This window comes from Stigmatopora nigra, chromosome 16 (genome assembly GCF_051989575.1).
Source record: "Stigmatopora nigra isolate UIUO_SnigA chromosome 16, RoL_Snig_1.1, whole genome shotgun sequence".
NCBI classification, from domain to species: Eukaryota; Metazoa; Chordata; class Actinopteri; order Syngnathiformes; family Syngnathidae; genus Stigmatopora; species Stigmatopora nigra.
In genome coordinates, this window is record NC_135523.1 from 178,313 (window position 1) to 195,501 (window position 17,189).

At 57.9% G+C, this 17,189-nt stretch overlaps 2 protein-coding genes across 2 annotated transcripts; one reads left to right on the forward strand and one right to left on the reverse strand.

Annotated features, from left to right (window-relative positions):
* The first annotated feature begins 207 nt into the window (after window positions 1-207).
* Window positions 208-9,325, forward strand: sugct (succinyl-CoA:glutarate-CoA transferase). Its single transcript, XM_077735995.1, has 14 exons — window positions 208-412; window positions 810-861; window positions 978-1,051; window positions 1,518-1,603; window positions 2,597-2,647; window positions 2,749-2,869; window positions 2,936-3,027; window positions 3,108-3,251; window positions 3,519-3,614; window positions 3,689-3,760; window positions 3,820-3,917; window positions 3,999-4,101; window positions 8,463-8,526; window positions 9,158-9,325. The coding sequence occupies exons 1-14, from the start codon at window positions 271-273 to the stop codon at window positions 9,319-9,321; spliced, it is 1,359 nt and encodes a 452-aa protein (XP_077592121.1). The 5' UTR covers window positions 208-270; the 3' UTR covers window positions 9,322-9,325.
* Window positions 9,326-12,799: 3,474 nt separating this feature from the next.
* Window positions 12,800-15,422, reverse strand: inhbaa (inhibin subunit beta Aa). Its single transcript, XM_077736254.1, has 2 exons — window positions 14,668-15,422; window positions 12,800-13,689 (listed from the first exon to the last, which is right to left on the reverse strand). Exons 1-2 carry the CDS (start codon window positions 15,140-15,142, stop codon window positions 12,905-12,907), a joined length of 1,260 nt encoding a protein of 419 aa, XP_077592380.1. The 5' UTR covers window positions 15,143-15,422; the 3' UTR covers window positions 12,800-12,904.
* Between the last annotated feature and the right edge of the window lie 1,767 nt (window positions 15,423-17,189).

Genomic DNA, 17,189 nt, shown 5'->3' on the forward strand with positions numbered 1-17,189 from the left:
TGCTTTTATTTCAAGCCAATTGAAATGAAATGGACCATTTGCGTAAGAAATGAATGATTATTTCAAGAAAGTATATTTGAATGGATTTTCTTCATCGTGTGTCTCGCTCAATGCCACATCCAACATGGCATATTTGTAGACGTGTCCTGTCAGCGGGCTGCTAACTCATTTTCTCGCTTGCTGTCTATCTCTCTTTACCGGAAGTGACGAGTGTGTTTTGGTCGGGGGCGTGAGGCACTTGTGATTTGCCTCGGTCAACCGACCGCCGTCATGTTTTTGTTTGGTTGCCCTCCAGCCCTCGTCCGTGTCTTGAGTTGGCCCAATTTGGCCACGGCCTGGCTGTCGCCGGGGAAGACGAGATTAAGAGTACAAATTCCGGCGTGCGGACGGTTGCTGTCACAAAGCACAACAGGTAGCACGACTGAAGCTAACAGGCTAACACAAAACAGAGGGGAGGTTTGCCTTTGGCCGCCCAAATGACTTGATCGCCAAATAGCGCCCTCAAACATGCTGTAAAGGTGGCACGTTTAGATAAACTAGCTTTTTGGATCCAAACTAGTATTTAAACGTGCCTGTTTCATATGCACATGCCAATTATAAACAAGGGGTAAAGTCCTATTTTCAAGTGAACATCACCCAGCCACTTACAATTGAAATAAATGATCTCCAAATTGAGATAACAAATGGGTTCAGATTAAAAAATGTATAAATGAAGGTTTTATTTTCATTTCGTACTGTAGTACAGTGACATTCAATAAGGAATAGTCAACTTGACGTGGAATTGAAAGACGTATCTCACTCCACTGCAGGCGATGACGACCGATTGCCGCTGGAGGGCGTCAGAGTGTTAGATTTGACTCGGTACGTTTTTCTTTTTCGTGTTGATCATGAATTCATGCATAGCGCACTACATCATGTGTTTTTCTATTGACAGCGCCAGACTTTGAGTCCCTTTTTTTTTGTTTTGTTAAATTTAGAGTCCTTGCCGGCCCCTTCGCCACCATGATTTTGGGGGACCTTGGGGCTGAGGTCATCAAAGTGGAGAAACCAGGTACAGCTGAATGCTTGTGAGAATAAATGACGTTTCCATCAATTGAGGGGGAGCCTATCCCCATATTTCTGTGGTCCATTGTAGCAGACAGTTTGTCTGTCTCCTCAAATGGTGCAAACATCTGCTTTGACTTGGGACAACCGTCTCCTCCATTTCGGCTGATTATTTTTGATGCGCGTTACAAAAAAAGCAGGGATAATGCGCAAATAAGTGCTTCCTCTTGGAAAAGAAAAAGTCCCTTGTAATTGCGGCTCCTTTTACGTGGCTCGTCTGTGGACAAATTGGACCTCGGAAACAAAAAAAAACAAAAAAAATCCATTCAGTGGCCCCTCCCTGTCAACGTCAATTGGATGTTTGGGAAAAGGCCAAAATGTCCTCCGCTACGACGAAGACCAGGGAAAACAAATAACGGCGTGTCGCCATCCAAACTGACGGATGCTTTCTGTGCACGTGCTGTTTTGCGCAGGCGGCGGCGACGACACCCGAGCGTGGGGCCCCCCCTTCGTGGGCTCGGAGAGCGTCTACTTTCTCAGCGTCAACCGCAACAAAAAAGTAGGTTTTTATTGGGAACCATCCGCCCGTGTCTCTTTTGGCGCGGCGTTAGCCCGCGCTGGCCGCAAACCGAGACCGGAAGCAAAGACTGATGATGATGTCACAGCAAAGCTATCCCCAAAAAAGAAGGTTAATAAAAGCGCAAGGGTTTAGAATTGAAACCGAACCCGTCATCTATCTTTCCCTAATGTTATTGTGCCGCTTGGATTTCTACGTATTGTTACGACTCCCCCCGGGGTAAGATATACCAGGGACTATCACAGCAGACGGCTTTGGTCACGGATGGGTTGGGACAAACACCGCAAGTAGCCTTCAGTTATATTTTATTTACAATAAAGTCCATAAAACAGACTACGGGATAACATGGGGGAAGCACGAGATATTAAAGTGGCACATTCAAATAAAGACGGTAAAACCCCCTCCCACACAGGTGTCCAAATGAACACCCACAAAATACGGGAAATAACTATGTTTCTAAATGCACAAACTATATGTATACCCCCAGGGTGTCTAAACTTATCCCAAGTCCCCCTATGCAAGCCAAAAATCATGAACAACACATACAAAATATAACAGGGAGTAACGTACTCACAAGCCTGCAAGTCAGCAAGGCATCAAGGGCAAGGGTGAACTGACTGCTGAAATGAAAAGGCTTTCAATAAGGGCAGGAAGTGAATCTTGATTGGAGGAGGGATGATTGGGGAAGTAGGGGAACAGGTGTGTTGGCCTGGGCAGGCAGGCAGGGCTTTGTCACAGGGGCGGAGCCACAGCCGCAGGTACCTGTCAAGAAAAAAAAAAAACGCACACACCTCCTACATAGTGTGTGTCCGGGCTGCCAGCCCTAACAAATAATAAGAATAAATAGCTGGGCGTTTCTTAATCACAAATCGCACCCTCTAGTGGCCGCCCGTGAGTCACGTCATTCCCGTCTGTCGTCATGTAAATCGTCTTTTGGGATTGTCAGATGGTCAACGCTCTCCTCTTGACTTTCAGAGCGTGGCCGTGGACCTCAAACACCCGGAGGGAGTACGAGTCGTCCGGGAGGTATTTTCCGCCACCGCGGTCGGCGCCCCGCGGCCGGCGCACGGCGACCCGCCGGCCCCGCCGGCCCCCCGCCGGCCACCTAACGCGGCCTCGCTCGTCAGCTGGCGGCCGTGAGCGACGTGCTGATGGAGAACTTCCTCCCGGGCAAGCTGGCGGCCATGGGCTTGGGATACGAGGAGCTGAGCCGCCGCCACCCGGGGCTGGTCTACTGCTCCATCTCAGGTGGCTCGCCCACGTGAGCCCCGTCCCGACTCCACCGGCGGTAACCTTTTGACCTTCGGCCGGCAGGTTACGGGCAGACGGGTCCCCTCAGCGGAAAGCCGGGGTACGACTCGGTGGCCTCGGCCGTGTCCGGGATGATGCACGTGACGGGGTCGGAGGCGAGTTTGGGCGGGCGGCGCCGACGCTCCCGTTGGGTGTCCCCCGAGCGCTCATCCCCCCCACCCCCACCCCCCGACAGGACGGCGAACCGGTCCGGCCCGGCGTGGCCATGACCGACTTGGCCACCGGCCTGTACGCGCACGGCGCCGTCTTGGCCGCTCTCCTGCGGCGGCGGCAGACGGGGAGGGGGACGCACGTGGACTGCGACCTGCTGTCTTCTCAGGTATGACGGACGGAGGTGAAAAGACTCCCGCTGGCTTTCTCCAGTCTAAACAAAGCTCCCACGCGGCGCTTGCTTTGTCGGCTGGCCTCCGATCCGTCAAAGATGTTTTTTTGCTTTTCTAATGAGTAAAGGGGAAGAGTTGACTTCAAAGGCAAAAGTCCAATTTGTGTAACTCCCGACAAATAATGGCTGGGTTGTTGGAAGACGCTTTCTCGGTTGGCCAACGATGGCGGCGTGACTGAACGCCGCTTTGGTCCTTCCTCTCAGGTGTCCTGTCTGAGCCACATCGCCGGCAACTTCCTCAACGGCGGGAAGGAGGCCAAGCGTTGGGGGACGGCGCACGAAAGCATCGTTCCCTACCAGGTGAGCCGCGACAACCAAATTCTCTCCGTAAAGGACTTGAATTTAATGGGGGCGGGGGGCCCTCTTTCTGTCAGGCCTTTGCCACCCAAGACGGCCACCTAGTGGTGGCGGCGGCAAACGACCGGCAGTTTGTCAACGTGTGCCAGGTACGCGCCAAGCGTCCGCCGGCCGAGGGCGCCCATGCTGACCACAGCCACCTTTTCAGGTTTTGGGCCTTCCCCAACTGAGCCGACGACCCGCCTACGCCACCAACCGCCTCCGGGTTGAAAATCGCCGGGGGCTGGTCCGGGAGCTGGCGTCGAGGTACGTGCGGGCCCGGGGGAACTCGGCGGGCGCGGGGGGGGAACTCGGCGGGCCCGGGCTCACCAACGGACCTCTGGGCAGGTTTTTGCAAGAGAGCACGGGCCATTGGCTGACGCTGTTCGAGGGCTCCGGTGTTCCCGTCGGACCCGTCAACGACATGCGACGGGTCTTCGCCGAACCTCAGGTGAGGGCGTTAAGCGTGGGAAAGTGGGGATGAGATGTTTCAAAAGCGTGGAAAAGCGGCGGCGCGCAGCGACCGAGGCTTTGCTCTGACGGCACAAAGTGAAGAGTTGAACGCGTGGTGAAAATGTTGTCGCTCTGCGTTAGTCACCCGGCCGGCGTCTGCACAATGTTCCAATGTTTTTGCGGCGCTCGGGCGCCACCTGGCACGGCGCTGTGGGATCCTCGCTATGATTCAGCGCGAGCGCCTGGCCCGGACGCACATTAGTTTGAATGGCTGGCTCCTTCCCTCCCTCTTTTCCTCCCTCCTTTCCTCCCTCCCTTTCTTCCCTCTCTTTTTCCTTTCCTGCCTGGCGCTTGTCTGGACGCACCTCTTGTCTGGCGATGCTGTTTGTGTGATGTCTGAGAAACAGTCAACAACTTATTGGGAGAACAAGAGACACACACACACCCAAAGTCTAATCTCCAGTATTTTGACGGATTTGACAATCTGTAAATCCATTTTTTTCGTATCCCCGAGAAGCCAGGAGTTTGTTTTTGTCAGATGGACTATTATTCTGAACGTCTCGACCCGTTTGGTCTCACAAAAGGCACATATCTGACTCCCTCGGTAAAGCGCCCCAATGTCCAAGCCCCCCCCCCCGACGGACGTTCCGACGTGGCCTCCGGGCCGCCTTTTGTCTTGGGGCGACGCGGAGAGGCTTCTGGTGGCGTAGCGGAGCGCAAGCGCCCCAAAGAAAAGTCTGGAAGTCATTTGGCCGGCGTCCCGCCGTGGCGTCAGCTTTGGCCGCGCCGCCTTTCATCCGCCGACTTTTCCATTGCTTCAGCTCCGCGCCTCGGAAATCCCGACGTTCCGCCAGAGGAAGTCCGCCGTCTTTCGCCCGTTTTATTATTATTTTTTTCTTCTTCCTGGAGACGGCGCGGGGACGAGAAGGGGGGAGGGGAACGCCATTTCTCCAAGAGCGTGGTGGCGAAAGAAAGGCCGGGGCCGACCGGCCCGTGGGGCAAATTCGAGTCTTTTTCTTTTTTTCGAGGTCCTATCCCCGCCGCTTGTGCTTTTGTCCAAAAAGAGGCAAGGCGAGAGGCCACGTTCCGCGGCGGAATGTCGGCGTGAGGTCCGCGCGACCCGGGAGATCCCGGCGGCATTTTAGCGCAACTTTGCTTGATTTGAGGCTTCCCAGAAGGTCCTAAAGTTTATTTATAGCGCTGATTTACGTCCCACTTCCACTTTGCCGTTGTTTAGCTTTCGGCCCAGATAAATCACCCGCGTCTCCGCCGGCGGGGAGACGGAGGCCATATTTAGCCGCGGATTTGGGATGGCGGCTACCGGACGGCGCTCGTAAAAGGAACCACTGCGGCCGGCTCAATTCCCACGCGCAATCGTTCCAACAATTGATGAGCCCGTCGGCCAGAAATGGCGTCGCCTTCACTTTGTGCCAAAGCATTTGGAGAGAAAAAATGTATCCATCCTAGAACACGCCCCCCAAAACACGGCGGAGCCTCTTTGTCAAACGCTGCCAATCAGACGCGTCCCCCACGGCACGCCGAGACGTCAGCGCGGTTGTTCTCCGAGGAGCGCCGCTTCCGCCGAGCGCGAAACCCGCCGTTCCGCCCACCGGCGCCGGGTGACGTGTGTTCCTCGGGCGCCGACGGGCGAACGAGCCGTCCCGCTGGGATTCGGCGACGTCGGGGGAGTGGAGGGCGGGGGGGCGGAGTCGACGACGGCGGCCCGCAACCTTCTGCTATCCCCTTTGCCATTATTGTTGAGACAGCTGGAAAGCGGCGTCACCTTTGGGCGACGGCGAAGACGCCGGAGGCTTAGAGGACCCGATCGGGCCGTGGCCGTTGTCACGGCGACCCCCGCTCGCTCCGCGGGTCACCGGCGGGCCAGGCCGCACGTGCGAGCGCGTCCGTGTAAGACGATCGCCGCTGGCTGGAAAGGAGCGCGTGAGCCAGGACGCCATCTGTGGAAGGCTAAGCAAAGTTGCTATACTTTGTGTGGTGGTGCCCGGGCCACATTTTGCCTAGAAAATGACTCTGTAGCCAAGAGGCCGCTAGCTTTAACACACTGCAGCGGTCGCTAGCGGAGTTAGCTCATCTCAAGCCCGCCTGGCTAGCGCGCCGAAAGGGTCCTGGGCCCAGCCGGCGGCGCTCGGGGCGGCGTGACCAATTTCCCAAGAATCCACTTTGTTTTTGTGTGGGCAAAAGCGGCGGGAGGAGACATTTTTGGGCGGGGGCAAACGTCGGCCTCCCGTGAAACCCGGCCCCGATCACACAAGCAAGGATGGGCGCTCCGGGCCAAGCAAAATCCGGCCGGGGCAAGGCGGAGATTGCCAAAGCCGAAGGTCGGCCCGTGGGCCCGCTCCCGTTCGGGAGGCGGGCCTCTGGCGGCGCGGACCCCCGCCGGCGTAATGAAATGAAAATGCGCCCGCCGCATACTTTCCCATGGCGGAGGAGGCTCCAATTAAAGGCCCACGGCGTAAACAGACGGGCACCGGGACGGACGGCTGAGCGGCGGCGGACAAAAGCGCTCGCCTTGTTTGGATTTCACGTGTTATTTTTGGAGGTGTTTTATGTAACGGGGTGCCGCTAACGAGCACAAATACCAAAATACAAAGAGCGCCACACAAAGGCCAAGTCTCTATTTTTGACTCGTCGGCCGCTCGTTAAGGCCGCCCTCCCTCCACCATGCCGCCGGGTGGCGTCGCGCTCACGTGACCTTGCGAGGAGTCGCCGCCGCCGCCCACCGGGGTCAAATCCGGGGCCCGACGTCGGCCGGGGGCGTGTCCCGCCAAAAGCGGCCCGGGGAGGCCCGAATCCACTTTACTTTGGGCTGCCGTCCATATCGCGGCCATATCTTAGGAGACGGCACATGGGCCCCACCCTCTTTTTGGCCGGAAGGCGGTCCTTGGCGGCCCTCGACGGCGGTCCTCGACGGCGGCCCTCGACGGCGTCGGCGGCGGCATCTTCTCATCAGACGTTTGGCTGGCGATGACTGGTTGGCTTGGGCGCGCTTTGCTCTTTTCTTTGCCCGCCCCGGGGAGCCTTTGAAGCCGAGCGCGGCGGTCCATTAAGCCGACGTTGCGGCCCCCCCGGGGAGCGCCCGGCGGAAGATCTGAGCTCGCCGCAACCTGCCGCTCCCGCTTTGACCTCGCCTATCAAAGCGCGCCTTGCATGAATTATGCTTTTCATGGCCAGCCCCCCACGCGAACCTTGACCTCCCGGTCGCAGGCGTGGCTCGGGGGAGCCCCCGTTGCCACTTTTAGACAACAAAGACGCCCCCCCCCCCCACTTTGAAATTGGGGCTCCGACCGGCGCCGCCTGGTGGAGGCCGGCTTGCCGGGTGACTTGTGTGGGTGGAAAGAAACGTGGGCAGTGGCGTGCGAGGGAGGGCTTTCCAGAAGGCCCGGCGTGCGGGACACAGACTCGGTCCTCTGACTGACCGCAACTCAAGGGTATTGTGGAGCGCAGCAGAAGACCCGAGCCGGGCTCTTTGACCAAAGTAGCGTCGACAAAGGCGCCAATGTTTTCCACGCCGCGTGTCAATCCCAAGTGGAACGACGAGAGGCTTCTGGAAACGTTTTCCTTCAAAGCAAAGGGGGACGTCATCTCTCCGATATGACATATGTTTGACGGATGGCGCGCTCCTCCAACTCCTTTCTCAGTACCTCCCCGCCGTCGTCCTTCTTTCAAACGTCATATTTCTGAAATATGAGCAGACGACCCGGCCCCTCCGACCCCTCCGGCCCCTCCGGCCCCTCCGGCCCTTCCTTTGGGCACGCCGGCCGGCTCGACACGCTTGGGCCAAATTGGTCCCGGTTTGTGCCTGGTCTTGGGCTCTGGAGTCTCCCGTTTGGGGCTCCCCGCTCTCCGTTCGGGGTTGGTTGGCACCAGGCTCTGGAAAAAGCTGGTGGAGAGAGAACAAAGTGCGGGTGTGCGTGCCCGCCCGCCCGCCTGCGTGCGTCTGCGCCGCCACGGCCCATATGGATGTCATGAAAAAGGGCGCCTCAAACACGCAGCGAGCGTGGCGTGCGCACACATCAAACCGCTGAGTCACCGAGAGTTTGCGCCAACGTCAAAAAGACTGGAGGCCTAGGCGGTCGCCTGACACCATCCCGAGCGCTCCCGAGGCACGGTCCGGGAGCGCCCGCCCCCGCCGCGGGCCAGGAGCGAGTGTCCCCGCCCCCGCCGCCTCTTTCCCGTCCCGAGCACATCTGCCACGCATCTGGGCCCGCTCCCGTTTGACACCCGCCGGCTGTCGGGAAACCCCGGCCACCGTCATGAAAGAGCGGACGTGGGAAGCGGGCCTTCCGTCCGTCCGTCCGTCCGTGGGGAGGGCTAACCGTTTGGCATTTGTGTGTGCAGGTCAAACACAACGGACTGGTTCAGGAGATGAGGCATCCCACGGCGGGGCCGATCGCCGTTCCCGGTCAGCCGCCGTCCTTTTTTTCTTTTTTCTTTCCCTCCTCTCGCCGACGGCGACCGCCGCCACCGTACGGAAGTCCGGGATTTCCGTACGGTGGCGGCGTGGGGCGTGGCTTTGGTCGGGGTGGACTCTCCGGTCACGTGTCGTCCACTCCGGCCGGTGACTCGACTGGGTGCGACATCTTGGCCGGAAAGGCGCGTCGGAAGCGAGCGCGGGGAAAAGTTGGACGGCCGGCGCCCTGCGACCATGTCAGGCCTGCCGGCCGGACTGGATTGTTTGCCAGAGCAGATGTTTTCCTGCACGTACTTCATTGCCATTGCTCGCAAACTCCATCTGCTTTTACGCCACTCACACAACCCCATTTCAATGCACAGACAGATATATATAGAATTAGTCTTAGTTGTATTTGCCAGATTTTCCATTGGGCCAAATGGAATTGGATAAAGACTGCTCTGTGAGCATCAACATGTTTGTTCAAAATGAAACATTGTCCTCTGTGACCTATGACGGACACACCAGTAAGAAAGAAAAAAAAAAACCACACCCCGCTTCCTAAAAGAAAAAAAACAAGTCAAAAAAAGAGGAGTTTTCCTTTGGTGACGTTTCGCCGGGTCACGACCCGGTCCCTCGTCAGGTCCGGCGGTGCGCTACGGCGGCCTGCGGCGGCGCCCGGCCGCGCCCCCGCCCGTGGTGGGCCAGCACACGGCCCGAGTGCTTCGGGACGCCCTGGGCTACGGCGACGACGCCATCCGGGAGCTGCTGGAGGCGGGAGCGCTGGCCCAGAACCCGCTGGCCTGAAACGCGTCTGACCAAGTTGGAAAAAAAATAAAGGCTATCTTATAACTCATTGCTTCCATGTCGATGGCTACTTAATACTTGTCGCTGGCTTGGAATTTCAAAAAAAAAAAAAATCCCTAGAAATACCCCATAAAATCAAAGGACAGAAAATGAACAGGTAAAAAATATACTTTTAGATTGTGAAAAAGTGACGAGTGAAATCTAAACTGGTTGATTTTTTTCAGGCCTTTTTTGTGGGATCGCTTTTCCGTGGACGAAGGAGCAACCAATTTTAAACGGCCTGCGCCATGGCTTTCAAGGTAAGTCAACTCTTCTTTGATTAAATGGCCAAAACCAATGTTAGCGCTAAATAAAATGGGACATTGGATCAACGCTGCTCCGTCCACAAAATGAAAACGCTCTAAATCGAGTAAACGTGTTTACAGTGCGTGCGAGCGGGCCGTCATAATACAGCTGCGCGCGCTCACTGAATCATCCGCTTTGTTTACGTCGTCCGTCTGCCGTCTTGGCCGAAGCGGCGGGGCGGGGTCGCCGGGGACGCCTCTCCCGATTTGTTGGGCCACGCGTTTGCCAGACTCGTTTCCCAGGCCTCTTCCGGAGCCCCCGAGTCAGGCGCGGGTCAGCCGGAGGAGGAGGGGGGGGGGGGGGGACGCCGTAAACGCCGCGCTCGCTCGCTCCCCCCACCCACTTTCAAGCCTCCCCGACTTCTCGGAGGGAACCTCCGCGTCACGGCGCTCCCCGGAGACCATTCCGCTTGCTTTTGATCTTCGCTGCCTTACGTGTAAGGGGGGGAGGGGGTCGGATTTTCAAAGGTCTGTTTTGTACCGCACTTTTGAGACGTTTTTGGCTTCTTGCTCGGCTGCCCCCTCCCCAATTCCAAAAGCACGTGGCCTGCTAGACTTGACATGAGGTCAAAAGTTAGCCTGGCCACCGGCCGGGGTGGAGGCAGGCACCTCTTTGCAAAGGTGACAAAGGCACGTACATAGGTGAAAAAGTTGAATGGACGGAGGTTGGGCCAACGTGGGAGGGGAAGGGAGGGGGGGAGCTTTCGGTTGGAGTCGTCCTGGAGCGACCGAGCTGAGCTGAAAGGCAAACTCTGAACCAGCGGGGGTTGGGCCGCAAGAAGCAGCTGATGCCTTAGTATTGCGGAAAGGCTCGCTCTTCATGAAAAGCTACATTTTGTGGAATAGTTTGAAATGAAAGCCTAATCTTATGGGATGCAATGCCTTTAGATCAATTCAAAAGCCTTTTTGTCATCATACGCAGCGGTGTATAATGAAATGTGTGAAATATCATTCGACAAAGGTGCTCTTAAATGAGTCAAAATGGTCCAAAGTTTGCACTCTGATGGCCCACGTTTGAAATAGGTAAAAAAAAAAACTGTCCTTACCTGGCTCTTGATAGTTTATGGCAGGCATGGGTGACTTTGCAAAGGTGACAAAAGCACATCCATAGGTGAAAAAGGTTGAATCTACGGGGGTTGGGCTACTTTGGGTGGAGGGAGGGAGGGAGGGGGGAGCTTTTGGCCCAAGCAGTCCAGAAGCGAGCGAGCTGAGCTGACAAACTTGAACCAGTGGGGGTTGGGCTGTGACAAGCAGCTGACGCCAATCCACTGATTGCAGTGGCAGGACACTTAGTATTGCAGAAAGTTTCCTGTTTATGAAAACCGGCATTTTGTGGATTCATTTTGAATGAAAGCCCTGTCTTATGGGATGCAATGCCTTTATATCAAATCAAAAGCCTTTTTGTCATCATACACAGCTGCTTGGAACCAAATGGGTGAAATATCATTCAACAAAGGTGCTCTTAAATCAGTCCAAATGGTCCAAAGTTTGCCCTCTGATGGGCCACATTTGAAATAGGTAAAAAAAACTGTCCTTACCTGGCTCTTGATAGTTTATGGCAGGCATGGGTGACTTTGCAAAGGTGACAAAAGCACATCCATAGGTGAAAAAAGTTGAATCGATGGGGGTTGGGCTACTTTGGGTGGATGGAGGGAGGGAGGGAGGGAGGGAGGGAGGGAGGGAGCTTTTGGCTCAAGCCATCCAGAAGCGAGCGAGCTGACTGACAAACTTGAACCAGTGGGGGTTGGGCTGCAAGAAAAGCAGCTGATGCCAATCCACTGATTGCAGTCACAGGACACTTAGTATTGTGGAAACTTTTGCTCTTCACGAAAAGATACATTTTATGAAATAGTTTGAATTGAAAGCCTACTCTTATGGGATGTGACAAATTTATATCCAATCAAAAGTATTTGTTGTCATCATAGACAGCTGTGTAGAATGAAATGGGTGAAATATTCAACAAAGGTGCTCTTAAACGGCGAGAATTCTCCTCGGCGAGCGCCCGGCCCAACGTGGCGGCGGCACGCGCACGCACGCGCTGATTCACGCACACGCTGATTCACGCGCTGAGTCACCACGTGGGCACGGCGTCGCCAGACGGGTCCCCGCCCCGTCCCGAGGCCACGAGCCAGACGAGACGGCGGAGCGCGTCTAGACGGGCGACCGAGGGAAGGTCGGGCCGGCCCGACGGGTCGACGTCCCGCCGTGGTTTCCTTGCCCCGTCGGCGCCAACTAATCCGTGAGCAGAAGGGGAAATGAAAAGGCGGATGGAGGCCACGGCGGTGACGGCGGCCGAGGCCCCGCCCACCCCGCCTTGCCCGACACGAGACGTTTTTGTCCTTTGAAAGTTTAATGTGAAGCAGAAAAGTCCAATAAATTAGATGTCAACAGCACATTTGTACATCAAAGCCAGCGTTTCCATATTTACAAAATAACAAATAGACTTTTTAGCGGCGGTCATAGCGTCGTCGTTGGCGTCCGCCGAGTGTGCGTGCGTGCGTGGGGGGGGGGGGGGGGGGACCCAGAGGAAGGACGCGGCGGCATAAAAGCATTCCGTGACGGCTGGAAGCAAAGTCTTTTCATTGTAAGCTTTTGGAAGCTAAATTAGCTGGCGGCTAACGTGGCTAAATGAGCCGCCAAACGCTTTATTTTCAAAATGTCATCACTTTTAGGATGATCTTTTTCTGACTTTTTTCATCTTTGCTCGGGCCTAACACGCCTTGGTACGCCGCCCGACTTCTTCTTTTTCTGGAACCAAAGACATTTTGGTCGCGACCACAAAAGGTAGAAAGCGGACGCCGACCGGCCTTTGTCTTGGGATTTCATGGCAAAGAGCCAGTCTCCGGCGTCCAACTAACATTTCTTTTTTTGCGTCCGAAGACGTAGTGCAAAAACAGTTCTCCAGGGACGTTATTAGCCATAGAATATTCTTCGTACGTAGCGACAGACGGACGGACGGACGGACGGAGAAGCGCCTTCCGCCGCTCCTTTGGTCCCGCTCGTCCTCCCTTTCCAGCGGCTGGCTTAGCGGCGAGGCCGCGGGTGGACCGCTTTCCCGGCGGTTGCATAGTTTGCGGCGCGGCGTGCCAACGTCCGTTCACAAAAATATATTAATATCCCGTTTTTTTTGTCGGTTTTTGTCATTTTTTGTGGTTTTTTTTTTTGTCGTTTTTTTTTTTTTTTCATCTTGGCAAAAGTGCCGGCTAGCCAGCCAGCCAGCCAGCCTGGGTGGGCGTGGCCTAAGAGCAGCCGCACTCGTCCACGATCATGTTGTGGATGTCCTTCTTGATGATCTTGTGCTCCTCGTTGTAGTAGAGCATGGACATGGCGCGCAGCCGCGTGGGCACGCAGCAGGAGCGCAGGTTCTGGAAGGGGCCGTAGCCCCGCATGCGGTAGTGGCCGATGACGGTGGAGTGGAAGGAGAAGGGCGAGCCGCCCCCTGACGCCGCCGCCGCCGCCCCGTGCGAGGCGCACTCCCCCTCGCAGTAGTTGGCGTGGTAGCCGCCCGGCGCGATGATCCAGTCGTTCCACTCGATGTCCTTGAAGTTGACGTAGAACTGCCGCTTGCAGCACACGCGCAGCTTGCCGTCGCACTCCAGCCCGCGCTTGCGCCGGCGCCGCCGGGCCGCCGGGTCGGGCCGCAGCACGGCCATCAGGAAGGGCCGGTGGGAGCGCTCCCTCTGGGAGGGCCCGCCGGCGCCGCCCCGCCGCCGGGGCTCGGACGCCAGCGCCGGGGTCGCCCCCGCCCGGGCGCACAGCGGGCAGGAGACCCGGACGGCCAGCGGCGAGCCCCGCGGCAGCGCCCGGACCGCCGCCGCCGCCAGCGGGAAGGCGTGCCAGCCGCTGCGCCGGGCGTCGGCCGTCTTCTCCGACAGGAGGGCCTGGTCGGCGCCGTACAGGCGGACGGCCACCTTGCCGCGGCCCGTCTTGGCCGAGCGCAGGAAGAGCCAGACGTCGGCGCGCTCCACCGTCGAGGACTCGCCCTCTTGCGACAGGACGAAGGTCACCGTGTCCCGGCTGGCCCCTGAAAAAGAGGCACGTCAGGACGGGATGAAGATGGAAAAAGCACAGGCTTTTGTCCGTAAACATTTGCTTTGAACGCAAGATGGAAAAAGCGCGGCCTTTCGTCCGTCCCCGGGCTCGGACAATATTTAGGAGCGTCGGGTGGGCCGGGGACCACCCGAGTGCCAAACTTTCCAAAGTTTGGAGCCGGTCGCGTCCAGCCGGCTTCTTTTCCCTGCGGGTCCGGGAACAGATCTGGCTGGCCGGCCCTCCCATCCGTCGGCGTCCGGACTTTGATCCGCCCCGGCGGAAAAGCCGAGAAGCCGCAGAGAGACAGACACGGATGATTTTTTTTCCTTCTCCGTCTCGCTTTTGTTTACCAGCTGTTTGACGGCCATTTCTCAACATGTGCCGACAATTGAGAATGGCGGGCACGCCATCGGCGCCTTTTCATGCGGTCGCTGACATTTTTGCCCCCCCCCCCCCCCCCCGGCCGAGAACAAAGGCTCGCCTGCCAGGACTGGTGGTGTTTTGCGCGTTTAATTCGTGGGCTTTTTTCACACCCGCCGTCGTCACGGCGTGAAGCAAATGGAGTCCGCTACCGATGGGCGTCCCAAATGTCAACGCTAAAACAACGTTTGAGATGCCGGCCAATTTGGTGCAAAATTGTGCCGTTGTCGGACCCAAAAACTGTCAAAAGTGGCGGGTTCTGGATCGGGGCGTGACGGAAATTCCACGGCGAGCCCGTGAACGCGCGCCGGCCAACGTGGCTAACCATGCGTTCAACAAAGTCCAATTAGCCTAATTGTCCTCCCTCGCGCGCGTCCCAGAATTCCAGTGAATTAGCGAGTCGCCCAACGCATGGCTGGGCGGCCACAAAGGCGCGACGGCGCTTTGGCTATTTTGGCGGCGGCCACGGCAAAGAGGCTTTGGCTATTTCCGGCGCCGCCGTTACGCCGGCGTCCATCGAAACTTTTGCCGGCAAACTTTTGACACTCACCGGGCTCGGCGAAGGCGATGATCTCGGTGGCGTCTCGCTCGTCGTCGTCCTCGTCGACGTCGTCGCCGTGGTCCCGGCGGAAGTTGGCGGCGGCGGCGGCGGCTCCCCCTTTGCCCGCCCGCCCCCTGGCCCGGGGTTCCTCCCCCTCCATGTGCACGCTGCCGTCCTCGGCCACCCTCCCCACGTGCAGCTTGCGCAGGGCGTTGAGGAGGGCGGCGCGGGGCACGGGCCGGGTGATGTTGGGCCGGGCGCGCAGGTGCAGCGCTTCCAGGATGTGGCGCTTGACGGCCTCCACCACTTCCCGCTGGGGCCCCGCCTCGGGGTCCCGCTCCATCCCGGCCAGGGCGCAGGAGGGGCAGCGGGCGGAGGCGTCCGGCTCCGGCGGCGCCGACGCCACCGCCACGGCGTCCGGAGACGAGGGGCAGACGTGCAGCAGCAGCAGGACGGCGCCGCTCAGCGCCGTCAAGGCCGACATGCCGGAAAACGCCAGAGCAGTTGGGACGGGACGGAGAAAAGCGTTGGAGAGACGAGTTAACTTGTAGCTGGCTGGCTGGCTGTCTTCTTCTTGTCTCTCTCTGTCTGTCTTCTTCTTGTGTGTGTCTCTCTCTCTCTCTCTCTCTGGCGATGCTCTTCCTTCCTTCTCTGCTGGTTGAGCGATCCTTGAATGATCTTGAGCGCACTAGTTGAATGCTTTCAGCCGGGTGGGCGGGCTCGCTCTCTCTCTCTCTCTTGCTCGCCGGCTCACTCGTTTTTCGCCGCCGCCGTTGCGTTGGTCTCTGGACCCCCCTCACGCTCCCCCCTCCCTCCCTCCCTCCCTCCATCTCTCTGTGACTCAGACGCTTCCAACTTTTACCTCGGCTGCTTTTGATCGCCCCCCCCCCCCCCCCCCCCTCCAAACACACTCATCACCCCCGACCGTCAGCCCCCTTTGAACTTCCCCGTGACGTTTGGTTCCTCACGAGACGTCATCCCCGTGGCCGTCTGGACGCCCTCCGGCCGCAAAAACTTCCGAAGAGGACCCGGCGGCGAGGTCGTGGCCATCTGCCGCAGTCGGGCAGGGTTGCGGACGGGCCCCACAGACGGGCCCCACGGACGGGCCCCACGGAGGGGCCCCACCGTCTCGGCTTCCTAAAGCCAAAGTCCACGGGTCGGGCTGGCCCGTCTGGAGGCAGCGGGAAGCATAGAGTTTGCCCGTCCAGGCCGGCCGCCGGCCAAAATCGGCGCCTTTGCGGCCGCGCTGCCTCGGTATTTGAAAGATAAACAATCCTCGGACATTGTTTCCTTTCTGGAGAAGGCCTTCCCGTAGACGTTGCCGCCGGTGGCGGTGGCGGTGGGAAGTCTCCCGGCCGGCGTACGTCTGGCCTTAAGAGCCACGTCCGCTGGCGTGCGGGAAACACTTTGCTGGCCCTCGGGTTTGAAGCCAAGGTGACGAAGAGGAGCCGACATGACGCACCGTGACGTGCCGTCGACGCCCATCGGCCCGAGGCAAAGCCCCCCCCCCCCCTCTTTGTGAGTCAAGGGCCTCGTCGTCATGGTCGTGGTCGTCATTTTCTTCTTCTCTATTTCATCTTGACCGAGTTAGTCCGGTCCAGACAGGATGTCTGATTTCGTCTCGACGTCAAGGTCTTCCTGGAGACAAAACGTATGCTTGGCCTAAATGTCAAGGATTGGGGTGAACCTTTTTTCCACCTTAACAATTAACCGGCTTGGGTCGGGCCATGGCAAAAAGACTATCCAAATGCGACAGCCCTGTTTCTGAAACTTTCCCCCACACGGTTTTATTGTCAACATCCACTCCAGCACGCGCCAGCCATCCGCAGGGCCCGTTGCGTACGCGTCGAGGCCCCCGGAGTCACGCCAGGACACGCTAAAGGCACGCACGCACTCACGAACGGACAGACGGACGGACGTTCCGCCGCAGCGCCGGTCGGGAATGTCGATGAGGACGAGCCGACGTAGCGAGAGAGAGAGAGTGCGCTCGGTCAATCAGGTGCGCGGGGAGGCGGATGATTATGTGCCGATGAGATTGGGATTTGATGTACTATATGCGACGTGGCGCCGTGAATTATTCATGCACGTCGATGTGCCGGGCTGCCGTTTAAGGTGAAGCAACGGGCTTGAAAGAGACGAGGACGCCATGGGCCGCTCGGCATCAAAGGCCACGAGTCGAGTCGGAACGCCGCTCACCTTAAACGCTCTCGGGGAAGATGCGGCGGCCGGGACCGACGGCTTCAAAAGCGCGCTCCAAGAAAAGCACAAATCTGCACAAACATTGGCCGACCTCAGCGCGTCGGCGCCCTTGCCACCCGCCCGGAAAAAAAACGGGAGGCCGCCTCCTGGTGAGCTAGTAAGGGCCCTCAAAAGAAGCTACCAAAACAAAAAGGCCAACGCCACGCTCACGTTTTTGGCAAAATTTGTGATGTTTGGTCCCTCCCGGACGTTTAGCGCCGGCCAAAGATTTGGTGGCTCTGCCATTTTTGGGGCCTGACCTTTGACCTTGGGCGCGAGCGGATGAAGTGACG

Coding starts and splice junctions, on each gene's coding strand:
- inhbaa (XM_077736254.1), bottom strand. CDS start 15,142: ATGTCGGCCTTGACGGCGCTGAGCGGCGCCGTCCTGCTGCTGCTGCAC. Junction 13,690..14,667: donor CATCGCCTTCGCCGAGCCCG/GTGAGTGTCAAA, acceptor CCTCTTTTTCAG/GGGCCAGCCGGGACACGGTG.
- sugct (XM_077735995.1), top strand. CDS start 271: ATGTTTTTGTTTGGTTGCCCTCCAGCCCTCGTCCGTGTCTTGAGTTGG. Junction 862..977: donor AGAGTGTTAGATTTGACTCG/GTACGTTTTTCT, acceptor TGTTAAATTTAG/AGTCCTTGCCGGCCCCTTCG. Junction 3,252..3,518: donor GCGACCTGCTGTCTTCTCAG/GTATGACGGACG, acceptor CCTTCCTCTCAG/GTGTCCTGTCTGAGCCACAT.